The sequence below is a fragment of the Empidonax traillii genome, unplaced genomic scaffold (assembly GCF_003031625.1).
Source record: "Empidonax traillii isolate 1590-97213 ecotype Southwest subspecies unplaced genomic scaffold, ASM303162v1 scaffold747:size309294, whole genome shotgun sequence".
NCBI classification, from domain to species: domain Eukaryota; kingdom Metazoa; phylum Chordata; class Aves; order Passeriformes; family Tyrannidae; genus Empidonax; species Empidonax traillii.
This window is the reverse complement of record NW_020955940.1, coordinates 143,711-169,833: the sequence shown is the minus strand read 5'-3', so window position 1 is coordinate 169,833 and position 26,123 is coordinate 143,711. Positions and strand designations below refer to the sequence as shown.

At 40.1% G+C, this 26,123-nt stretch overlaps 1 protein-coding gene across 11 annotated transcripts in view; it reads left to right on the top strand.

The window, feature by feature from the left end:
* The window catches only part of GTF2E1 (general transcription factor IIE subunit 1), an 80,457-nt gene that overhangs the window by 7,234 nt on the left and 47,100 nt on the right, over positions 1–26,123 (top strand). For all 11 annotated transcript variants that reach the window (XR_003573142.1, XR_003573143.1, XR_003573141.1 and 8 more), the window contains exon 2: positions 1,746–2,223. Coding sequence is in view for 3 of the 11 variants with exons in the window: in XM_027900757.1 (XP_027756558.1) it covers positions 1,776–2,223 (448 nt within the window). In the remaining 8 variants the exon portion in view is untranslated. The remainder of the gene's footprint in view (positions 1–1,745; positions 2,224–26,123) is intronic.

Here is a 26,123-nt window from a genome sequence, read left to right as displayed (position 1 = left end):
TCAGTGAATAATGTTGCCTAGAGTTTTTTGAGAAGGCAGTGTTTCTCATAAGAAAAAAATCCAAGCAGGCTATTGTAATAAATGATCACAGATTTTTGAGAAGCCTTAGCTGATGGAAGTGAGTCATCAACTGCTTGGTTACATGTAGAGATGGTGAATTCAGGGGGATGTCTTAGTGTGGGGAGTGTAGAAAAGTTCTGTAATGGTGTTTGTCAAGAATCCTGTCACAGGTTTTGTGACAGTGATGAAGAAAATAGGATACTTATGCAGATCCTTTCCTCTGCTGTCACTCTCTGCTTTCCTTTATTTGATAGACTTGAATACTGGGGAGATCCATATAGAGTGTGTGAAACTAATGGAAGTGAAAATTTGGATTGGCAGAGTTTTACAATTTATTGTATTAGTTCATGGATAAAAATTGTGTAGCAATGATAAACAAATTAACGTGTGGGTTTTTTCTTGAGTTGAGGGAATCTTTTGCTTAAGAAGTGGTTACTCATGTCCCCAACCAGTGTAGAAGAATCGTAAATGAAAAAGATTATTCAGAGTTTTATTTGAAGTTATCCGGAAGTACAACCTTCTGAATGGATATTTAAAAAGCACCTCTGATATTTCATTCTTGTTTTGAATCTTTCATACATGGAAATCCAAGTGCACTGTGAGTGGAGAGGAATTTTGTTGTTGCCAGCAGATGTAGAGACTTGAAAGAATGGAGAGAAAATGGGGAAAACCGCCCTGTGGAATGACAGTAAACCTTTGCACCTTATGGAATTCCCTCTCTTTTTTTCTTCACTGGACAAAGCTTTCTGTTTCAGAAGAGTCACTGCTCTTAGTTGTCAGCTGGCTAAATCTGGCAGGCTTGACAATATGAGGAATTCCTTGCATGTGATTCTGTATGTGTTTCCACATATGTCACAGAAGCACGTAATAGTCATGACCATTTGTGCCATTTGATGTTAAGGCAAAGAAAAGTGAAGTGAAAGTGCAGTACTTGAAAATGATTTGTCTTGTCACAGACTGCCTGATAAGTCGTGGTAAGTGACTCAAAAGGTACTTCATGGAATACTTTTCTCGGTTTTTAAACACATCATCTCTTCATGTGCACTGTGTCTTGATTTTTGTTTCCTTTATTGTGCTATATTATTCATGGGCTTTTAAGGTCTGAGTGTGGGACACTTTAAATGAAGGATCAGTCCTTTGTAAGGACCTATTTGTTCATCTCGTATTAAGGCTGAAGTAGTGAGCTGTCCTAATACAGTATCTCTGCCCAGTGATGTCTGAGGAGCAAAAACAAACAGGGCTACTTACAGTGTGACAGGTGACATCAGCTGAGTCTGTAAGACTATTCCACTCAGGGGCTGTCTTAGGACCTTTCTTGCTTGTAGCCTTTTTCTGCTTCTCCCAGGCTACAAGTCTCAGCTGATCATGAAGCTGTCCTCTGGAGCTCAGCTTCAGAACAGCTTGGCTATTCCAGCTGATACTGAGTAGAAATGAAATCTGCAGTATGTTTTGGTACCAATTTCTTGTGTGCTTTTTTAAAAGTTTTCCATCATTTTGTTTTGAATGAGAGGTAACATAATTATGTTTCTGTAGCATTGGCATTATGAACACCTAAGGAGACAGTACAGGGCTTGGGAAAGAGAAATGGAAAGCACTCCATCTTTTTCTTAGTTCTAAATAAGATAAATAAAAATTTTGGAAGTTAAAAGACTAGCTAAGATCCATCTGCCTGTTTTTCATTGCAGTATACATGAAGTTCAAGATCTGAACCTGCTATGACTGACCCAGACGTCCTCACTGAGGTCCCAGCAGCTCTCAAACGCCTTGCCAAATATGTGGTGCGTGGCTTTTATGGCATTGAACATGCTTTGGCTCTGGACATTCTCATCAGGAACCCCTGTGTGAAGGAGGAGGACATGCTAGAGCTCCTTAAGTTTGATAGGAAGCAGTTGCGGGCCGTTCTCAACACCCTCAAGGGTGACAAGTTCATCAAATGCAGGATGAGGGTCGAGACGGCTCCAGATGGCAAAACCACCCGTCATAACTACTACTTCATCAACTACCGCCTTCTGGTGAATGTGGTGAAGTACAAGCTGGACCACATGAGGAGGAGGATTGAGACGGATGAAAGAGACTCCACCAATCGCGCCTCCTTTAAATGTCCCATTTGCTTCAGCACTTTCACAGATTTGGAGGCCAACCAGCTGTTTGACCCCAGGACAGGTAAGGGTACAGGTAACAGAGCGTGCTTGCTGCCTCCTGTCTCTCTAAGTGCTGGACTTGAAGGAGACAGTCTTAGGAGAATTCTCTTGAGTGAGGACAGAGCAAGAGGGCACTCTGTTTCTGCAGGTGGTAAATGTTTGAGCAAAATACGAAAGTAACGTGTGCAGACTTAAACAGTCTGTACAGACAAATAGCAATCTTGGTAAAATGCTTTTGAGTGACAAGCAGGAGAGTGGAGGTCTTATCTCAGTCGAACTCAAGGGTGAATAAGGCAGTCTGTCCTTGTTAGAAGCTGATGGCTTTTCGCTGTAACTTGGTCTTGCCTGTCAACTCCAAGACTTACAGGTAGTTTGCAGAGAGGCCATATGTGTAGTTAACTTGAGTATGCAAAAATTTTTTAATTCAGAGATGGTCATGCAAAGGGTGAGTTGTTACTGTTTAATATTCTCCTACCCTAGTGCATTATTCTGCACAGCCCTGTTTCTCAGTGTAAGGCAGTCTCACTAAAGTTAAAAGAAATTAATTACAGACTTGTCTGTCATTGGGAGTAAACAAGATTCTTTTTCAAGTGTGAGTCTCGGTGGAAGTGCGTATCTGTCTCATGCATATGAATTAAGAGTCTTTTCTGGGTGTCATTTTCTAAAGGGGCAGTCCAAATACTTTGTGCTTCTGTACCAGGGAAGAAAAGAAAGAACACCTGCAACTGATGAGATTCTGTTTTGGTAGTCTAATCTGGGATTATTCTGGGGGAAAGGCCAGGGAGGTTGAGTGTTAAGCTTCCACCTTCTGAATAATTTTATTTTTAATTTGTTCCTTTTGAATTCTATGTTCTGATCTTACTTTTTCACAAAAAATAAAAGGGCAGAAATCAGGAGAGCTCTCAGAAACATTGGATTGTGGTGCTTTGTGTCAGGTGGCATAATGAGAAATGGTAAAAATTTCCTGTTTAGCAGCAGTGTAGCTTTTAATTTAGGGTTACTGATGTTTAATCTGTTTTGATGAAGGGCAAACACCCTGCAAATGTTCAACCTATCACTTTCCCTCTTTTCTGCCTCCAAAGTTCAGAAGCTGTGAAACTCCTTTTACTTGAACAACCATGAAAATATTTAGTACTAGAAAAGAAGAATCCACAAAGTCATGTAAGAGTTGTTGATGAAATCCAGCGCAGCTCTATGAGTAGAAATTGCTTCCTTGGGGAGCACCAAAACCGGCAGTTCCAGCACAGAATTTCTGTACTCCCCACCAAGTGCAGAAACTCTACATTGCTCCCCACAGTTCATGATGATCTCTGGCTGCTACAGTTCTATGTGTTGGGCTGCAGGGGAACAACTTGCATCAGCAAGGCGAGGGTAGAGAACCTGTGCAGGGAACATGCATAGTGGGGAGTGTGAGACACTGATCCCAAGGGGGACCTGCACTTTGTAAAGGCCATTACCTCCCAGCCTGTGTGGGTGGTGAGTTCCAAGAGCAAAGAACTGGCCTTCAAGGAGATGCTGAAGGCAATGCTGGGATTTGGCTTTGACAACAAGGCCTGTACTCCAAGAAATGATGAGGTCAACCAAGGGTTTGTCTGCAGTACAGGCACTGGCTGCGTCCACAATGTGAAATCATTCACTGGCACGTGGGGATGTCTTACAGTTTTGCTGATGGAAGGGAAGACTGAGCGCTGTTTTCTCATCAATTCCCAGCAGTTGGGTTCTGTCAGGATTTGTGCAAATAACAAGACAGCCAGTTTACCTTATTTTGAATAAGAACATACTGTCTAGGATTTATGTGTCTTCTGTTTCTCTTTCAAGTCAATGAAAACTTCATCTAGATAGTGCATGATGATACTGCTGTTTCTCAAGGGCTTTTACATGGAATACCGGTTTGGATAGAGCTCTCCAGTTACTGTTTAAGGTGTCAAACTCACTCCAAACCATCAGGCAGCTGCTTGTTTTTGTTCTGGGTGAATAAGTGGCCAATTTTGTTTGGGTTTTTTTTAGTGAGGAGAGTGAATAGCCATCCTTTTCCAAGGATGTCTTTAGCTGTTATCAGTGCTATACATAAACCTTTCCCACTCATTGAAACTCATGGCAGTACAACTACTGAAGGGATTGCTGAAAGCCGTGTAACTTCAGTCACAGTTGACCTGAACTGCTGTTAGACTGCAACTATGTTGATAAAATTTTGCAAATTAAAAAGGCCTTCAGGGCCAAAGTCTGTTAGACCATGGAGCAGGTAAGGCACGGAAGGCATCCTCTGCGCCAGTCTAGACCAAGCTGCACTTACACTGAGGATCTGTTGTTGAAAGATACCCTATTTCACTGGTCTGGTTTTTGTCCTTGTCGTTTAGAAATGAGTATGATTCTGATGTCCTGTGTTTTTTTTCTGCTTTGCTTTCCTCTTCCCTAGCTACAACTCCAGTGCAAACTCTGAGCTATTGTTGTAGAATGGAGGAGTTAGAAGATGTGCTTATTGCTCTTGCCTTTCCTTATTAGTGATGGTGAGATTTCCAGAACTACTCAATGACTACAGTCATTCTATTGGAATTTGTGAATTAAGAGTGCTTGTGAAGAGCCTGTCCGTAAGTGGAGTGTGTAGAGTTCACTTATTTTTACCACAGCATCTGCATCTGTCTCAGATTTAGCAGAGTTATCTGTCAAGTGGCTCTTTTTTGGCTTTGTGCTTTACTCTTTATTCTGAATAATGTTGAAATAAACTGAAGTGATTATTTTTTTATCAGAAGATGTGATTATTAATGGTTTTGGAAAGTAGAAGTGTGCCTGCTAAGAGAAAATAATTGATAGTAAAAAGGAGGTATTTTCAGGGCACGTTGGTACAGATGTGCTTTGGTTGCTGTTCATCCTATTAACTGGGAAAAATATTTATAACAGAATAGCATGTTTGCCACTAAGGTAAGTTTAAATGTAGATTTCAAACAGTATAAAAGTTACTTTGAGAGTGTGATCTTTCTGTTTTTAAAAGTATTTTAAGATTTTTCTCCATTCCTTTTTCTGCCATTCAATATCTCAACCCTAAAAAGCTCCAAAAACTTACTATGCTGTCACAGGTTGAACAACTCCTGTCTGGTACTTGTAGGAAGTTCAAGGACAGGAATTGTGTAATGTTAAAAAACTGTAAGATGGTAAAAGTCATGATGATGAAAAACTGGAGTTTTTTACTGCTTCAGCTCACAAAGGGATGTTTTGAAAAGTGAAAAGAAACCAATGTTGTGCCGGAGGAGTCTCTTGATTGTATGACTAGTGAGTACCTGCTTGCTGTGAGCATGGCATGCCCAGGTCATGAGTTGTAGCCCCATCTGCTCTAAATGAGGAGCTAGAACAGATCTCCTGCTGTGACATATTCTCCTCAGTGGTGGTTTTAACTGTTGCCTCCAAAGAAGCAGTATTAGTAACCTCTGGTTTTGGAGGGAAACAGCTTGGATGCACAGCGCTTTCATTTTGTCAAAGTTTGCAGTGGAAACTTGTAGCAAAGCTGAGAAGAACTTTCTGATCGAAAATTTGCAGATTTGCAGCTTGCCTGTTGACCTGACAGTGCCTTTGAATTGGTGCAGACTGGGTTGTTCTGTGCTGAGCAGACAGTCCTTGCCCACTTTTGTGAGTGTTTTGTAATCTGCAGGAGGAAAAATACTAATGCTGCATAAATGGAAAGTGTTACTTCCAGCTTTGTGTTTCAGGTGGGAGACTGAGGATGGAAAAAGATTGTGTTTTTCCTGAAAGATCCTAATTTAAGCACCTGAAACACAGATCATTGCCTTTCACTTGTGCCATCATCTGCTGTCTGTCTGTACTCTGGTATTTCATCACTCTTGGTGCTGCATGTGAGCAAGAGCTTGGAGCTGCTCTTGTGATGAAGTCTTATGCAGGTGGAAAGCTGCAGCCATTCCCTTAAACAAGATAAGGGCTGTCTCTGCAGGCAGGGGTGTACAGGAAAGAGTTTAATTGATGAGCAGTAGGAAAAGCCAGATGTTAGGCACATAATGTGAATAACACCCCTGAACTTGGTTTACTGCCACACCTGGGCTGACAGTGGACACTGACATAAGAGTTTTCAGTGATCCTTGTGTGCCCCTTACAACTCATAATATTCTGTGAAATCAGAAGCAGTTCTTCACTCTTGTGAAATCACCTAGAAATAGGATGTTACTTCATCAGCCTCTTACACAAACCTATGGGAAGAATTTTATTCTCTGTGCTTTTAAATGTAGAAACTGCAGAAATTTGGTTTCTGCAGGCCAATCCCTTGAATTGCAGAGCAGTCTAAACAACTCGGTACGATCTTGTGGATTGGATTTTTTGAGAATTAAATACCCTGAAGTGCTTTCTGTGCAGTGTAGGGGAAGGATGGGAGGGCCTGCAATTCTCACCCAGTAGAGGGTGCTGTCTTTTCTCTCTACGGATAGTCTTGGGTTGATTAATCTATTGAATGTCACAAAATGGGAAATTATGTTCATGGATGTGTGTTCTGTAGCGTGATTAATTGCATCTTGCTGAGGAAGATCTCTTATGTATCCTGTTCTCATACCCTAATCATATTTGTAAATCTAGTGTAGTGTTGGAGTTAACTGTCAGATGCAAGGTCAGTTTGAAAGAAAGTATGTGACTAGAAACTTCAAAAGGGAAAGTGGGGTTGAAGTGAAGGAGTGGCAGAAATGAGATCCCACAGTGGATCACACTAATTTAGCTCTGGATTTCCTGAGGTATTCTAAATACCAAACTGGATCAGGATACTCACCAGTATAGCAAGTGAATTTGATGTTAGAAAGAAAATACAAGGCTAGATGAAGTATTTTTTCTTCTGTTCTCTTCTACCTTTGCAATGTACTTTTTGTCCACGCTTGTGTTTCTTTCACTTCTCTTACTGTGAAGAAAAATATTGATGTTAACAGTAAATTGTAATTACAGTTGGTCTGTGTTATGTACATCTGTACCTTAAGTGTCCTCACCAAAACACTGAATTAGATAAGGTGTAAATAATAGTGGAACGAAAAGGATGAAGACAAGTGGATAATGTAAATTGGTAAGATGATGCTTGTTGGGATGTTCTTAATTGCAGTTGTAATCACTGGAGTCTTTTGTTGCAGTTAATTACTTGCCTACTCTTCGTCCTCCCACAGTTTGCTCTTGGTTTGCTGAACGATTCTGGGTATAGTATTTTTACTGTTCCTGAAGATGCACTGTAATGGTAACATACTGTGTGTCTGGGTGCCTTTCTTATTCTGTGTGCTGATATGAAATGTAATTTGGGAAGAAAAAATTGAAGGCAGCAATATCAGTTTTACAGAAGGAAAGACAACACCTTGAGTATCATTTTAACCCCACTTGTTTTACTGTCAGCCTCTCACCCGTCATTTGTGTACTTCGTGACTAAATCACACATGATATGTTCTGAGACTGGTTTTCAGTACCTGTCACGAGGCACCTTATATGACATTCAGGCAGCCTGTGTGCAGCTGAGCATTTTTATGGCTTGGGCCCCCTTACTGAGATTAGAAATTTGACTGGTCTTTGATTTTTTTTTTTTTTGCTTTGGTCTTATGCATTGACTTCTAGAGCTACTGCCTTTTCTTCTGAATGCTCAGCTTCTCACTTCATCCCCAGTGAGTTGTTCAGGACACATCTGTCTTCTCATCTTGTTTTGAATTTCTACTTCCTCAGGCAAGTTCTGTGTGAGCTTCAAAACTTCCTCATCTGATTCAAATTACTTTTGAGCCTGTCCTGTTTTATGGGTTTTTTTTCTTATGCTTCCCCTTTTCCCTGCTTTTTGCCTTGCCCTTTCTTGGGAAGCTCTTGTGTCCATTTCTAGTACATCTCTTTTTGCATTCTGTCCCTTCTAGCCATTAGAAAAAATAAATCACTTGGAGCTATTTATTCTATATATTCACGCTATGTGGTCAATCCTATTTGATCTTTATGCTGTTGATTCTTGTCCTTCAAGTTCAGTGATTTTCAGAGCAGGCATTCTGGATACCTTTGTCTGCCATAAACTGCCGTGCATGTGCTTTATGATGCTACTACTACTGCAACAATTTACAGCTTTTAACCAGCCAAAATGAGGACTTAGTCTTTATGTAAGTTGGCATACAAAAACTTCCCTTGAAAAAGATAGGATTCAGAACAGTTCTGTGTTTAACAACTTCATGTTCTGTGAAGTTGTGTATTTTTGTTATCATTGTTAGCTTTCCAAGTGTATGAAAACCCATCAGTGTGATTTTCCTTGACTCTACAGGCACATTTTGTTTGTCTGTGCTGCCACTGAGAGCTTTTGGCAAACACCAGCAGAAGGAAACTGTCCATGCTCTGCTTAGTTTTTCTGTTTCTATTCAAATTCCTGGCAAAAGCTGTCAGCTTTACTCTCTGCTTCAGCTTTGATAAGGCTTGGAGCCATAGGGAAAGGAAAACTGAGAAAAACATATCAGGATTAACGCATGTTTTCCTAAAAGTAAGGCTTGTCTGTAGAATGGCTTAAAGAAATGTGTAGGTTACATCTGTAGCTTGAACTCATTCCCTGCAAGTTGGGCACCCTGTCTGAAAGATAACCAGCTGGTCTAACCATGGATCTCTCAGCCTGGTGGAGAAATAGGTGAAGGCAGTGCACAGAGCCTGTGTATGCAGAATGTCAGGCCAGAGGATAAGCTGTTGCCTGTAGAATGCAGGCTGGTCACTTCCCTGTATTCCACACTGACCTCTGGCTGGTGTGCTGTGTCACTTAGATTAGAAAAAACTATGCCCTGACTTACCCTATTGATGCTTCTTTTTTTTTTTTTTTTTTTTTTTTTTTTTTTTTTTTTTTTTTTTTTTTTTTTTTTTTTTTTTTTTTTTTTTTTTTTTTTTTTGTCTGCAAAGGGCATTTTATTATTAGAAGTGTAAGAAGTAATTGCCCTTCAAGTAAAGGTTATCACTTTAACTTTTCTCTTGGCTTTGCAAATTGAAATAGATAGCAGCAAGAAGATCTCTGTAAAATCTGTGAATATTGCTGAGCTATTTACCATGATGAAAGCTGGACTGCAGCATTCCTGTCTTTTACTCTAATTCCTTGCTCTTCTTTTGAAAATACCAACCGCAAAGGGTGTCATCCTTTTAGACATGGGCATCTAAGATCAAGAGCTCATGGAGAATCCCGTTCCTTGTATTGCAGTCTGTCTGCTGTTGGATGCAATTCGAAGGTATAACATGTTGGCTCAGTTGTGTTTTGGTGTAATCTTCTTGGTTGAAAGAAAAAACACCTTTCTATAGTTTCCCAGTGGGTTTCCTTTGGATATTCCCACTGTGTGATTGCGTCTTTGTCTGCTTACTGTCTGGCTTAATTTATCCACAGTAGAACAGAAGGAAGAACTGTGAGCTCAGAGCTGCTGAGGTTGTGCATATAAGCTGGAGCAGGAATAGCTTACTGAGAAGGGGAAAGGATTCCTCTCTTCAGGTTTTATATTGGATACATATTAAATCACCTGGCGCATATTTGATGTGTCTCTCATGCGGCCCATTTTTTGAATGTTTAATTTACCTTTTCAAGAGAAATGTCTTTGCTTAAAAATTATGTTACAGTAATTTTAATTTAGTTCAGCTAAAAATGGTCTACACAATGCGATGAATGAGCAACTTGGTGTTCCTCTGTATAATATAAAGTTGTTCTGAAGGCAGTGGTTTGGGTTTTTTTTAAGACATCAAAGATTAAATTGTTCCTCTTCTCTAATTGCAAACCCAGGTCAGTGGGAAGGGGAAACTGTAGCATGAAATGTATGTTAATGTTATTCTGAAACGTAGAAACAAATTTTGTTGGTATCTTTTAAATTTTCTTGAGTTTACTACCCCAACTCTGACCAAGAAATAAATACATATAGGCAGTTCCACGTACGCATTTCAGACTGTGATCAAGTTGCTATTTCACAGCTGAGTTACAGCACTGCTTTGCCCTTAGAGCACCTTGCATGCCTCATTCTCCACTGATAACCTGCTGTGGCCCCCTGGCAGAGCTTATTAACTTGTATCCTGTATAGTGCTCTAGAGAAATGTATTTTAAACTGCTGACTGGGCCCCTGGACTGTCTTTGTATAGCTGTACTTGGTCCTTGGCCAGAAAAAAGCTCGTTTCTTTTTGGCTTTCAGTTTAAGATCAGAGTAATAGAACTGGGTGTGTTTTCTCCCACAGTATGATCAGGGTAGAAGTTAGAGGCTCAAGTGTGCCCCTCCTGTACAGATATGTCTCCCAGAGCACACTGCAGGTCAGGAATGGAGCTTGAACAGGGAAATTCTGTTGAGCCATATTGGCTATGAAGGTAAGTGATTCTACTGCTTGAGGAACAAGCTTTTTTTGACATCTACAGTTAACAAGCTTTTTTTGCTTGAAAAATATGAGATTTGGGGATGCAGAAGCAGGAGGGTAAAAATGGAAAGATTAGGAGATGGAAGTGCAAGACAAGATTCATTTTAGAAGATAAGTAAACAGTCCACTGTTCTACCTAACCTGTACTCTTCTGGGAGAGGCAACAACAGGAAGAGGCAGGAAACCTACTTGGTGAAGATTTGCACTTCAAAAGGTTTGGCGAGGCTTTTAATTCCCCCCCACCAGGGATGTCCAGGAAAGGCATTTCGTCAGAACACAGCATCCTGTCTTCACTGATTAAAGGAAATCTGGGTGTCAGAAGGAAACAGGCAGCTGCTTTGGCAAAACAGGAGAAAGCTCAATAATACAAAACTGCCCTGATAATGCCAGTCTAAAATTGCATCATGGAAGAATTTTCTCTCTTTGCAATCAAAATTTTATTTCCTCCTGGGCTGTTTAATAGTTTTATTCAGACTCTCCTATTTTTTCTTGGGGACTTAAGTTAACGCAAATGGCTAATAATGCAGGTACTTTGATTATGCTTACAGGTGGAGCTAAGGCAGGCTCTTTTCTGGATTACCTATCCTGTTAGTCTGAAACAGTATGATCCAGTGTACTGACTTCAGGCTGAGTAAAAGAGTTTAACTTCTCTGCTTCTGAAGACTTCTCTTGACAAGTAGATAAATGCATTTAGCAGTTTTACTGCATGGTTTCAGTATATAAGTTCAAATGTCCATGATTATGGTAATACTTGAATACTGTAGTTTCAAGTTGCAAAGAAAATATCAGTAACTTCTGAATGTAATTCATTGGAGTTGAGAGAAGAGATACCTGTTTTTAATTTCCATAATAATTGCACTGAGCTGGGGAAACTGATTAAAAAAGGTTTTGCTTACCTACCCTCAAGCCTAAAAAGCAGATGTAGGATCTTGCAGTGAGTGGAGGACAAGAATGTAACTTGACCATAAAAGACTAAGGATTAGGTGATTTGTGAATCTTCACTCAAGCTGAAATGGAGAGATGGCAGTCTCGGTGGTTCTTCCTACTTTGTTAACAAGATCACATGAATATATTATTATTGTTGGGAGCAGACCACATCAATTTTAAAAACAAACAAAACCCCACATTTTTCTCATATAAGACAGTAAGAACTGTAATTAAATTGACTGATATGTATGTATGTCTAAAAATATCTGTGTGAAAATCTTTAAAATGTCAGAGAAGCTGATGAAGGAAGAGGAAATAACTCTTGCCTGCTGTACATGAAGTTTTATCTGCTAAACCTTTGGGCTTGACTTGATCGTTTTGGGGATTTAAAAACACTTAACTCAAAGAGATCTGTGTGTGCTCAAGACACAGTTGAGCTGCTTACTATCACCCAAATACTTGATATAATAGCTGAACATTGGGTGTCCAGACCAGAATGTTTTTGCTGAGGATCAAGTTCCTCAGTCCTGGCTGTCGTCCTCCCTCTTGGCCAGGGGTCTTGCCACTGGTAAATGCTTCGGTGATTCATCTTAATCTGCCTGGAGCTGGAAGTTAATGACCCACAAAAGCAGTAACTTGTAAAGCTGACAGGAACTTGCTGCTTTCAGGCAGTGAAGGCTGCTGTGCTTCTCAGCAGTTTTAATATTTTCTTCCAAAATGTAATTGCAATTGTCGTCCAAATGTGTAGTGTACATCCAGGACTTCGAATGTTAAGGATATGCCACCTTGTGTGTTGTCAAGACTGCAGTGGTTGCAGTCTAATGCAGGGACAAACAGCTACAGTTGTGGAACCAGAGAAGATGTGACTAAGCCTGAGCCTGACCTGTGCAGACACCAGCATGCAACTTTTGGATCCTCCTAAATGTTCCTTGGGTGACTCTGTCATTTAGATTCCCCACCTTAAACTTGAGAGTTGACAAACTGGGAATGAGTTTCAGAGACCCTCCTTCTTGTCTCATACTTGCATGGCTTTATGACTTACTACTTAGGTTCTCCATCTTCAAAATGGGAAATGTGTAACACATTTTCTTCGCACTTGCTGGATTTGTCTGGTTAGACTGCCAGTTTTTTGAAGCAGAATTTTTCTTACTGAGTATTATTTGCAGATCCCCAATTCTGTGCAGCTCTGAGTCTCTGTATCCCACATGAGTAGGACCAGTGTCTCAGAAATACCAATAAGGCTCTTCTGGTGTTCAGCACTGTTCCAGAATGTCATCGTTACATTTAACTAGAAGACAAAGTGATAAACAAGTGTTAAAAAATTTCTGAGGTTCTTCTGCCTTTCACTCTTCTCTTGTATTTAAAGAGACTTTGTTATCCGTGGCAAAAATGAATCATTTATACCCTGCTTCTCCCTCTTCAGGGTACAGGTGATGAGTTATATCACAAATTCAAGTTCACTGGAACACTGCCGCTCTTCCGCATGTGAAGGAAAGGAATAAAAGCCTGCTTCTCTTAATCCCTTTTTATTTGAATTTTAATTCATTAGCTCACTTCTATCAAATCTGGTGCATTTCTAACAGCAAGATGCAATTTACCTTGGAGTTGTGCCAGTTCTGCTTGCTCCAATAGAAGCATTTGTGGCACCAGGCACGAGTGCCTACTTAGGGCAAGGAAAGGGAAAGCAAAAGCAAGTAAACAGCACAGCAGGCCTTCTATCTGAAACTCCCTGTGAGAGCGGAAAGATTTGCAATTAATGTCCATATGTTTGTTTATAATCAGTTTTGAAAGGAGCATTAAGACCCTCTAAGCTACTGAACGCTGAGAGACAGGAAATCGGCTTTGGAAATCTGTGTCTGAGAATTCATTTATGTAAGTTGTTTTTTTTCTCAGATCACTGCCTGTATCAAAATTTGTGTGACAAAAAATTTCAGTTAAACGTTTATTGATTTATTTTTTTAAGGCTACATAAAGTCACTGTCTTGAATGTAATGACAGTGTTTGCTTACAGGTATGCTATACAATTTCTCAGTGTCAAAACATTGATTCTTCAACTTGTGATGACTCTTCATTTAAGATCTGCTGTCAGCTGTGGTGCAAAATGCTTTAATATATTTTGTCATAAGCCTTTTCAGGTTACAGCAGTTGAAGCTTGGAATTGGCCTCTTACTCGGAAGTTACCTTGTTTGGGAATATCCCTAGTGATGCAATTTCAAGGACAGGCACTCGCATTGATCTTGTCTGCACCAGTCCTTTTAAGTACCCCAGTACTGCAGTGTCTGAGTGGTGATAGGACATAACTGGTTTCATACCTATTCTGCCAATCCAAAGGTGCCTTTGTAAGGCTCACAGTCATCACCTGTAGGCAGTATAGAAAGCAAGGTGCTTTGGACTTCAGTAAACACCATCTTGTTGACTGCTGACAATTTCTGTAGTTCTTTATAAGGACAGTTTTTTGTTCTGATTGTGTCTTCTACCAAGGATTTGCCACCTGTTCCAATTTTGTCTCACTAGTGCATTGCATATGCATGTACGATTCTGCATTCAAAATCTTTAGTATAAAGCATGAAATAGAAGTGAACCGAGATAGAGTCTTGAAATATCCTCTAAGGCTGACAGTAAACCACAATTTTTTCTGAAAGAGGTATATCTCCATCAGTTATGCAATCACTTTGTGATTAATTTTTCTGGACTACGTTTCTTTAGTATACTGATAAGCATATAGAATAGTTGAAGATCTTCTTTTCCTTTTTTCATTCTTCTGATTATACTTCAGCTTCTCTAAAACTTAAGATTTGGCTCACTTTTTTTTTTTCCCCCTCTAATAGCTCATATTCCTGCTCAGTTCCCTCCATATGAGTTAATTCTCTTCCATGCTTTGGCCTCTACCAGTATCAAGTTTTTGTCAAGTGTGTTATGAAGTATAATCATTTACCAAATGGGGTGTGAGTCTCAGCTCTGCTCCATCCTTCCCCAGTCCTGGATTCCAGTCACAGGACTCACTGCCATCATAGTTGCTTTTCTTTGCAGTAGCAAAAAGTAAATGCTGTTCCTCACTGAGGTGCAAGATATTAGATGATGTCCTTGGAAGCAGGAAGGAGGAAGAGAAGGCCATCTGTGGCAGTCTCCAAAGAGGAATGCATGCAAAACAATCCATTGAGGTGTGAGGAATAGTAAGAAAATACCTTTTGTACCATTTATAAAAAACCTTGTAAGCCAGTTTTCTATCTTTATCTTATGCTATTTCTTGCCCAGTGTCAGCATCTTTGTCTTGAAATTTTTTTAAATTTTTTTAAATCCAGAAGATTATGATTTTCTTGCTTGAGGGTTAAATCAAACTCTGGATTTGTTTATAAATTTGAAAGGCAGTGCTTTGGGCTCTTTAGAAGACATGGATTTTAATAAAGTACCTTGATCTCTTGCTGACTGCTTTTAGTAAAAAACCTGAATCTTTCTTCTTGCTGCCACTGAAATCTTTCCTTGACTGTGAAGTAAATACTTTATAAGTACTGAATATTTTGATATGGAATTGAGATTTCTTTTGCATCTTTGGCCTGTATCACAGGTTTCTGTGCATCCCTTTGGATGTGCATCAGGCAGGCAATGAACAGATAAAAATGAGGGTGGCTGTGACTTCTACATGATGAACGAGCTGAACCAGCTAAAAGGTAGTCCTTGGAGCTCACAGAAGGGGATGCCACTAACTTTTAGCGGTGCTCTTCATCTCTGCCTGAGGAGAACTCAGAATATTGTGGTTTGGGATTGCAGTGATAACAAGTGATTGCTTTTGTGCCTGCTTCCCGTTAGAAGCTCTTCTTTTCTTAGTGCAGCAGGTAAATGGTGCAGGTGCCAGCAGAGCGAGGTTATGCGGTTCGAGGTTTTGCTTTTGTTTTCAGTGTCATAGCTCTAAGGCAAAATGTCCCTTGGTTCCCATGTGTTCACACGGAACCAGAACAAATTGCTTCACTCTTTAGATTGTTGTGAATGAGGCAAAATTATTTTGGAAGTATTTAGGAAATTTGGAGCTTTTTGTTAAAAGTGATAGGATTTTGGATTGTGTAAATAAGGAAAGATCCTTGATCTGTGTGGGCAGATAAATTTTTTGATGGAAACTTGCTCTGTAAGAAAGTATATTTAATACAGGAATAGAGAAATACTCATAGTACTGTTTGTTACATTTTTGGAAAATGTAGACATTCCAGGACGCAAAGCAGAGTAGAGAAGGAAATTTATTGACATTGGACTCTAGCAGTTATGCATTGATGAACAGGAAATATCTAAACAGAACAATACTGGAGCTTTTTGGCTTTGATTAAAAAGGAGCGAGGAACTGATATTAAAACATCAGTAAATTAGCATTGTTAGGTGGATTTTCAACTTTATTTCTTACTTTTGTATGGAAGCATCTGACACAATCTGCAAATGCCCTTTCTTCTGAGAAGAAAAGCAATGTATTGTTTTTCTGCAAATTGGTTTACTGCCTTGTATGCTATATCAGATGCTTGCACTAAACTGTATTTTTGTGTATAATATTAAAATATGCTGGCACCTATTGGCAGCAAAATTAATTTATTAAAAAGAACTAATAATTGTGTCAGTAGTGTTCCTCTCTAATGGCAAAACCTGACAGTGTTACAGTGAGGTCTTGCAAAGGTATATATGTATGTAAACATTCGTTGCTTGGATGTGTATATGATGTGTTCCTAATTGGAAATACCTTGGTGACAAACCTAGAAAGAGACTTGGAGTTCAGACTTGTAAATTCTCTTCTCAGAAAAAAACTGAAAGTCTGGGACATTGTTATTTTCCTTCTGATGTCACAGTTTGAAACTGTGGAACCTTTCATCTGCATGTGCTTCAAAATATGAAATGCAGGGTGGCACTCTTTATTAGTTAATTCTGCTAAAATAAAAACTCAGGAAACCAATGCAACCAACTCCTGTACTCTTTTGAAGACTTCGGAAGGAAGCCAAAATTAGCCTCAACACTGGTTTTGCTTAAAAATAAAATGTATTTGCAGAACCTTAGAAAATGTTCCAGTAATACAGCTTGATCACTGGGAGAGAAGGAAGGAGATATTCTTCCCAAGGATGGGCATTGACACTAGACGGGATATTCATCTTTCCTAAACTTAAGCATTTACAGACCAGACATGGACACTCAAGTGGGCTGTAATGGAGCTTCTTTCTCTCTGCTGCCAGTGAAGGGAGCCCTGCTCGTATTAGCCCCTGTGTCCTTGTCTGGTTTTAAGTGTCTTAAGTTCAGTGGGAAGAGCCCTCTCTACCTGTCTTTCACTATATAAATGCCAATTTCCTTCTGTGACTCTGGAAGACCTATTAAACTGGCACATGTTAAAGTTAAGCTCACACATGCTCTGATGTATATTAAACTTCTCTTGTGTAGGACAGTCCAGTCCAGGAAAGACATTGAACTGTCCTGCAAAAATAACAAGTTTTGGTTTTCATTGAGAACTATTCATTAAAAAAACTTCTTGTTTATGAAAGCAAGCTCTTATCACCTAATCTTAAAATAGTTTCTAAGCTAGTCATCATTATTCTGCTGTGCTTTATTTTGATAATGGTAAAACCACCCATCGCAAACAAATATCTTGGCTTAGATTCTGTACAGTGTTTTGAGGATGAAGGTAACCCTCCTCATCTGTACATTTTTGTTTTCACCCCTGAAACTGCTTAAAAGAACAGAGGATCAAGAATTTTACTGGTCTGGGTTTTTTTAGTAGTGATTGCTTAAATGAATTCAAGTTGGATTAAGCTCTCTTCCAACCCACTTTGAAATCAGCAGATTCACTCTCTCCAGAGTCTCCCAAAGGGGTAAGTGTGTGCATCACAGCATACCTTGTGAGTGAGTGTGCCAGGAGCAACAGAAGAAATGCAAGGATCAAGTATTTCTCATAGGAATCAGCCTGCAGTTTTATACCCTTCTTTCAGCCTGCATATGTTGGAGACTAGGAAAACAGGACAAGAGCATCATGAGATGTTCAGTGCCGAGTCAGACATGAAATACTGTGTTAAAGAAAAACATACTGCTGTGACTTTCACTTAAACAGGTTAGCAGATGGGCTGTCAGTCGTGTGTCAGGCACTGGTGCAAGTGTTTGCTACAATCCCAGCAAGAAAGGCATTCAGGGTGTGTGAGGTATTGATTTGAGTATCAGTGATTGGAACTAACAAGAACTGTTCTGTGGATCACTAGCTCTGTGTGCAGGAGTTTCCTGGCTGGGATCACTACAGTTCAGATGAGGCAGCCTCTGTCGTTCCTTCCTGCAGCAAGGGAAAGGTGTATCCTATCACTCAGCTCTCCAAAGGCTGCTGTGCTTGCAGGAGAGCAGTAGACCTGATCGTTTGCAGTGACTGCAGTATCTCCTAAAAGAGCCAGATTTTCTGTCTGTATGCACACTGTTGCATGGAGTTTGGATATTGAAGCAGTTCTTTCTGGTCACTGGTTTTGTACCACTGAAGGATTAGTTTCAGTAAGGAATAACAGGGCTCCAGAGGAGGTGTACGGTTTGGTACCCTTCAGTTACTGTGACCCTGGCTTGCTTGCTTTCAGCGTAAACATAGTGGAAAAATGTGTTCAAAAATTGGCAATCTCTTGATTAAACTGTACGGAAGAAAGCCTGAAACAGGAGAAAAAGCATTCGTTCGAACCAGAATGATGATGCAAAATCAAATTTTCCAAGGAAAGATGTTGTTAACAATCTTATTTATTAAACAGCCCCCAGTGGTGGGAGGGAAGTTCTGTTTGAATTTCTCGTAATTGGTTGTCAATTTTATGTATGCTGCTTTAAAAACAGTATGTATATTTCTTCTTTGAAAAGTAGATACAAAGCAGGGAGTGAGCATACAATAAAAATATCTGCATTTCAGAATATGCTGAAGGTTATTTTCAGATGCAGCTGCAGGGCTAGAAGATAGCCCATCATCCTGTTATGAAGCAGAGTAAATTTAACCTCCATGACTAGCATATTCTAGGCTTCTTATCCTCAGTTTTCTCAATACCCTAACCTAAAGGGTTTTTTACCCCAAATTAAAACAGTGAGTAATCTTCTGTGTGTATCTTTGAAACTGAAGAACAGTTTGTCACCATTTTCATTACTGTAGCATACTTAATATCCAAAATTTGCTGTTCCCTGCCACTACCTTCTTAAAACTAAACAAGTCTGTCTTTCCAATTTCTTCCTAATTAAACACATGTTATGCTGTGTCATTTTGTTCATTTGGAATCGTTACAGCTGGTTTCCATGTTCTCAAGTATGGGATCTGAAGCTGCACCTGGTTTGTCAGTAGAAATATTCATAGGGAAGAGTAAAGCAGGGTAACATACTGTTGACTCATGCTTTGCACGACATAGTTATTAATATACATAGCAGCCAGATTTTCTCTTTCTTTCCTTGCAGCACAACAAGGTTGGTTCCTGGCTTTGGCCTCTGTTATAAACCTGAGGGGTTTTGCAGTGTGCTGCCAAAACAATGATCCACTTCCTTTTTTTTTTTTTAAAAAAAAACCACAAAACTAAACAAAAAAAACCTCAAGTGCTGTATTTTCTACCTTTCTCTACTGAATTTCATAATATTTATTTCATTCATTTCTCCATTTGGAATTGCAGTCCTGTTTCCTAAAGCATTTGTAACCTCTGCCCTTTAAATTGTGAACTAAATTCATAGAATTTAGTTACCTGGCACTCACTAAAAATTACTAACTGTGGTCAAACCCTTGCTTTGTATGGTTATCCCAGCTGATACCAAATTATTGATACCTATTAATTGAGAATATTTTTCAGTTGTGTATCCTCCTTATTGTCAATTCATCTTTAACCTTTCTCCCTCGTTTGCTTATGAGGACGTTTTGCAGGACAGTCCAGCATCAGATTTGCATCACCTCTAATAGCTGTTCTTCAGCATTTATAATTACGAGATCTCCAGGAAGACAAAGACAGGATATTTACAGTGGTGCCTGGTGGGAGGACAAGAGGTAATGGGTATAAAGCAAAATGAAAGGGTCCAGTCTGATACAAGGCCTTTTCACTTGAGGCAGGATTGTCCGGAGATGTTGTGCAGTCTCCACCTGGAGGGGGTTCAAGATATGAGCAGTCAAGTCTGATTGCCCTCATTTGTGCAAGAGGCTGGACTGGAGACCTGCTAAGGTTCGTCTGTGTTTCTGTTCTTTATCAAATCTTTTCTTTTTGCCCTTTGTGTTTGTCCTTCTGAGATTTGGACAGTTCTTTATATCACAGAGCCTGCTTTCAACAGTTCCCTGTTTTCTGTGGGGAAATCATCATCAGATGTTTCTGATGATATATCGCAGATGTGTTACTCGTTTTACCAGGTGTACGAAGCTTTAAGCTCCACCTGATTTCTTTTTAAGTCTATTACAATATGACATCATTTTCCACATATGACATTGTCCACCTGCAGTTTGCTGGTGACACTAGCACTTCTGAGCAGTGGCACAGCCGCCGTGACCCTGTGATTGCCACCTCCTGGGTGGTACTACTGTACTGAAAGTGAATGTCAAGGCAGCGAGCAGGGCCATGCAGTTACAGAATTACCTCTTCCCTGTCTTATGATTTCATCAAGCCTGTGCTCATGTCTTTCCCTGCCTCCCAGCTACCTTCCCCTGGAGATGTAACATCTTCCTGCTCCTTTTCAAAGGAAATTAACAAACCGAGTCCATGCTACCCAAGGGATATCACACACTGAGACTAACTGGCACAACAGCACAGCTCAAGTGGGGCAGTGTCTGTCTGTGATCATTGCGTAGTTTTAACTTTCAGAGGCGAACTGAAGTGATCAAGAAAGCTTTTTTGTGTTGAAATTTTGGGTGGGCCTCAGAAAAAGTAGGCATCAGTGACTAGTCAACATACATCACTTCCCCCTAGTTCTCCTACTTCCTTGGACCTTATCAAACTTGCCCACAGAACTGAAAAACCAGCAGGCATTCTCTGTCTACTGGAGGAGAACAGGCAGTTGCCAGCCCCTACAGTGAAGAAGCAGTTTTCCTTCATCTGATGCTGCATTTATCCATCTGTTTCCTATCCATTTGATGCTCATGGGCGTGCGACTGGACGGTCCCCCCTCGGCCCCTGACACTGCTTCGCAGTACAAAACTTCCAGGGGGAGGGCTGCCATTCCTGCCATACTCTCCACACTGGAGGGAGCGATGACTGGTTAAAAATAAATTTGGGAGCAGATGGTGAGGCAGATTATTGTTCATCCTAGGGCGATGATGATGATGTGCCAGCTAACTGCTGGTTGTCTATCAGAATTAATCAGGAGCTATTGTGGCACATGATCAGTGAAGCCACTGCTCCCCCTGGGAAAAGGGAAGGAAGAGCAGAGAAGCAGCTCTGTAAAATAAATTGTTGGAAAAGCACTTGTTTTGTAGAATAAGAAGTTTCTGGTGGAGAAAAGACTATATATAAAGAAAAACTGAAATGTGGTTAGGGTTTGGGGTTTTTTTAAAGTATTCATGCTCTTTTATCTATCTGCAGGTGTTTTGTAATGAAAATCAGCAGTAAATTTAGTCCACTTGGATAACTTGTCAGTCTGTTTTGTTAGCCTAGTAACATTTGTTAAACCAGATTTCTTAATTTGTATCTCCAGCTTCTATTGTCCAGGCTATCTGTCATGGCATCTCCTTTCAGATTCCATCCAGTCTGATGTCCAAAGATACGTTTTACTGGGGTGTGATTTATGGAAAACTTATGCTTTGTTCTGGAAGATATTCTAAGTGATATATTAAATATATCATATAAAATATGTCTAAGACTATCAGGTCTGTACAGTCTACCTTAGAAATAGCATGTTCTTCACAAATATACAATACAAAAATTGGAATGGAATTGGTTATTTCTTTACATATTTAATCTGTTTTCTTCTTTTATACTCTCTTTTAAAAAGGTAGTGCTGTTTTAGATTGTACCATAATATGAAGTCTCTCTGCCTGTATGCAACAGTGAGTGGAAAGCAAGGCAAGGCTGAATTAAGCTGCTTCAGCTCTAATTTTTTGGGTGATCTAATTTGATGTGTTAAAAATCGGGTAGAATGGCATAGAGAGGTGGTGCCTCTGTATTCAAAGTCTGCAGATTCAGGGAGGCTTTTTATTGCTTTGTCTGGCATTCCTATAAACTTCATCAATATCTCTCTAACAGTTCCATGAGTAAGATGGCAGCTAGGGGGTTATCTGCAACAGGAGTAATCTTTAGGTTAGGAACACTGTTAAAATACTCCTGATACTAACAAGTCCTGTCGCTTGGTTTTGCAAATTGTAAGAATGGAAATAAATTACTGGCTCATTTCTTGTTGTGCATAGATAAGACTGAATTGGAAAACTACTCTCACTGGCTTTGTTTCTGATCAGTTCTGTGTGCTCTTGCAGGAAGGCCAGGCTGTTACTGTTTTCCATCCCTAGCACCTGAAACGTCCTTTGTTACTTATTTTTTTAATAAGTGAAACAGTCTCGGGAACCAGTTGGTTTCGTTGTCCTTGCCCTTTTAGACTGCTTGTTTTGGTATGCAAGTTGCTGGAGTGAGGGGCTGTTTTAAACAAAGTTATGTGCACGTGGAGTGGTTTGCCCTTTAAATCTTTTTAAGTGTTTGGATGCCGGTTAAGGCGAGGTTTTATACAGACCCTGCGGTGCGGAGGCGCCTGGCTCCACTGGTGTGCATTACTCAGTTTTACCATGAAACCTGTGATGAGAGGCTGCAGTACAGAAGGCAGAAATTGCCTGTAGCTGTGGAGATATCTTTCCTCTAAAAAGAACATTAGCACCTCCTTTCCAAGCAGGTAGTAGAGGTGAGAATGTTGGGAATTTGGTCTTTGAAGGGTTGTTGACTGAAATCCGAGTTCTTAACGTAAGCCCACGCACTTGAGACTGTTTCACTAGGCCAAGCTGCTGTTTTAGTCCCTCTGACCTGTGGGGGCCCATGTGGTTCCCATTGCACAAGTTGAAAGGAAAGGGATATGTAATGTTGTTATTTGAAAGGTAAAAAATACACCTCCTCAGTAGCTCCTTTCCCTGAGGCAGTGTGGGAGAGAGCTACCCAGACCTCAGTCCAGGCTTCACAAGAGATCCTGCCCAGTATCATGGGCTAGCATTTGAGCAGCCTCAGCTATTTCTCCTGCATGTTTTACCTGGTGCCCTGTTATTTCATTCCCCTAATTTCTTTTTCCAACATTTTTATAGTCCTAGCTTCCTTTCATGCTCCAGGTTATCTCCTGGCATCTGTGCAATTTTTTCACTTGGGATCTGCCAGATTATTTCTGTCCATGGCAGTTCTGGCACCATCCTGCAGTTTGGAGCTCAGCTCAGTCCCAAGGAGCCTCTCTTTCCATTTGTTCTCCTTCTATTTAATGAGAAAATGGGGTCCTTCCTGCCAGCTGTGCGAAGCACTGCCCGAGCTTTCAGTGCTGCTCCCATTACTCTAATGGCTCTGCATGGACAAGAGGGAAGAAGGGTGGTTAAGCACTAAGTGCTGTCTTTGGAGGAAGGTTTGCCAGTCACACTTCTTTGGATTTCTCTTCCCTCCCTTCTGCCAGGTCTGCCCTGAGCCCCGGGTTATGTGCAGGTGGGATGTGGCTTAGCTGTAACCCTTTCCCAGCCATGAGAGGTGCAACAGTGCTGGGATCGGTTTGGGCTGTCTCATGTGGCGTGTTGTTTTCTTAAGGAAGGGGGAACGGTATTTCCTTTGAGAGTAAAATATAAAGAACTTTTGTACGAAGGAGTTTTTAAAAGGCATAGCGTTAAGGAGAAAAGAGAACAGTGGGTGGCATGACTGTCCAAAAGAATATCTAAAGGTACAAAAAAGAATTCATGGGTATTCCTGTTTTCTTGATGGCAGGTAAGAAGTGAGGCTTCTTGTGCTTAAGTTTGAGAAATATGAAAAGAATAAAAAGATTTATAAAAATAGCATGTAAGGCACCTGTTAAGAGATGGCTCTTCCAGGCAAAGGGTATGTGCAGAAATTTCAGAAGACCTTTTGTATGGCTGAGAATACAAGTTAGTTGAGTAGAAAATGTTAGTTTGCATCATCCTGCACATTCGCAGTAGGAAGTCAAATGGAGAGCGGCACTTGTTCTTATCACATACTGTTGTATATTTTTGCAGTGCTGAGGCACCTTCTAAAGCTGCAGGGTGGGAGCATAATCTCTTACACCAGTAAATAGCTGGTGAATGTTGCCCATAAATAGACTGTCTTTATTCTCTTAAGTAACCAACATCAGAAAAACCTGCTTTTTTTGTTGTGAAGGGCCTCCAAAACCTCTTGGAAAAGAAAAAGAGAAAAGTAGACTGAAGGGCAGCTTGTCCTGTTGGCGTTGGCCCATTCCATTATGGGATGCCATTGAAAATAAGGCTGGAAACAACGTGCTTGCTTGAGCTCACTGCCCTGCCTCCTCTTTCTTTCTCTTGCCAGCTGCTGCCGTCCCAAGGCTTGAAATACTGGTGTGGAAACGCATGCTATCGACATTGGCCCTGCTAGCCTTTCAAATACTGTCTTGGGACAGTGGTTTAAGGATTTTGTTCTTTCTCTTTGTTCTTAAATAGATTTCTTGTGTGTACATGAGCAGATTTGCATGAAATGCAAAGTCTCAGCATCCACAGTGTGTTCCCTTGGGTACCCTTCTTCTTATCTGAAGTTTATAATAAAGAGGAGAAAATGACATTTAACTTTTTTCTTTTTTTTTTTTTTTAATCTGTATTGTTCTCTGTTGGTGGCCCTGGTTGCTTGTTGGAGAAAGCTCATGTAGTAATAGACTTTTCTTGCTGCACTTTAACTCTGAGGAGACTTTGAAAGTAAAGGATTTAAGTTGTTGCCATTTCTGAGCCACCGTCTATTGAATTTGAAGCCCTTTTTGACTGTAAGTAGCATAGTAGTTGTGCCACAGTTGTAAATCTCTCTCCTCAGGGAATCTGTTGTATGATACTAAAGGGATTTGGTAGTGACAAAGAACATAGAAGAACAGATCTCCCTCAGAAAATCAGAAGTGCTGGTGTGGTTTAACATAAGCTGCCCATAGCTCCATTGGTTAGAGCACAGTACTGAAAATGCCAAAATTCTGGGTTCGATCCTTGTACGGGCCTTTCTCTTAAGAGTTGGACTCGATAATCCATGTGAGTCCCTTCCAGCTCAAAATATTCTGTAATTCTGTAAATGGATCTCAGGCATGGGGAAGATATTTTCATGTTTGCCATTGTCTGAAACTGGGCAATCTGGAACAAGCCTCTGAAACCTTTTGTTTCCCTAAATGCTTGAGATTTTTCAGGAAGAAAAATGCTGTTCTTATGTATTTGAAGGTGCTGCCAAGGATGTCTTATCTCAGCAATTTCTCCTTCTGCTGTTAACAGCAGGGTTCATTTTGTGCCGAGAGGTTCCAGAACGGGTGCTGGACACTATTCTTGGCCATCTGTAATAACATTCTAGCACCACCATTTTTCCCAATTATGCCTAGAATAATGTAACTGCCTGAGTAAAATCCGCTCTGCAGCTTAACAGAGAGACCTTCTGTTTCCAGGACTGCCAGTCCCTCAGTTTTTATACATTTACACACTGCTCTCAGGAAGAATAAATAATACATGAACATATGCACTGGCTAAGTGAAATTTCTTTCTGATTATAGTGAAACACTGTTTAATGGCAATTATAAAATATACTTCTTTCATCTTTTGCTGTTCCTGCTGTGTGTTGAAGAGTATGCCTTTATCTCTTTTTGGTGGTGGTTGTTGTTGTAAGTTACCATCTTGTTTTTATTTTTCAAACAAATTGATCTTTTTTTATATGTTGGTGAGTTGCAGTTTTGAAACCTCTTGAGCGCGTTTCTGGCAGAATTACCTCATCTGAATCAGAAATAGTGCTACTGCATGAGTGCCCTTAAATGCTGTGGCTGCTACAGCTATATTATAATAATAGAAGCTTTGAAAGGAAACTGATTGACATTTATCCTAAATGAAATGTTTACTCTCTGTTTAATACCTGGTAGGCAATTCAGTACTCAGAATCTATATTAAACAAGAAAAATATTTAAGAAGCGTTATTAAGGCTCAAAATCAGGTGTTGAAAAGTCAGAGCTATATCTTGGTGTGCATGTGTTATGAAATGGTGTTGAATTGTATGATGATACACTGGTTTTTGCACTTACTGAATTCATAGAAGAAGCTTTTTCAATCAGATATTTTCAAAGGCTGATTTGGAGGGTAGAAGTATATATGACTCCTTCCCAAACCTATTACACATATATGCTAGACAGTTGAATGCTGTCCCAGGAACCTGAATTTTATCCTCCCGTCTCCACCATACAGTCCTATTTCACACTGAACAGCAGGTCAAGGAAAACAAGCTGTTTTCAGGTGAACAATCATTGCTCATTCTCTAATTTATGGAAACCTGTCTTAAAACCTTATGGTCTGATACTGAGAAGTATCAATCTCATAGCTGTTAACTCAGTAAGTTTTATGCTAGAATATGTACAGACCTGAGAGAAACTGAATCTAGATTTGGGGCACATAAAGTTAAAAGGAATTTTTTTTCCTTCATTGTGGAGTCTTGGTCCCATTTGTAAACAGTAGATAACGCAATTTTCTTAGGTATTCAGATACTACAGAAAAATTCATAAAGAGATGAAAATCTCTCTTCA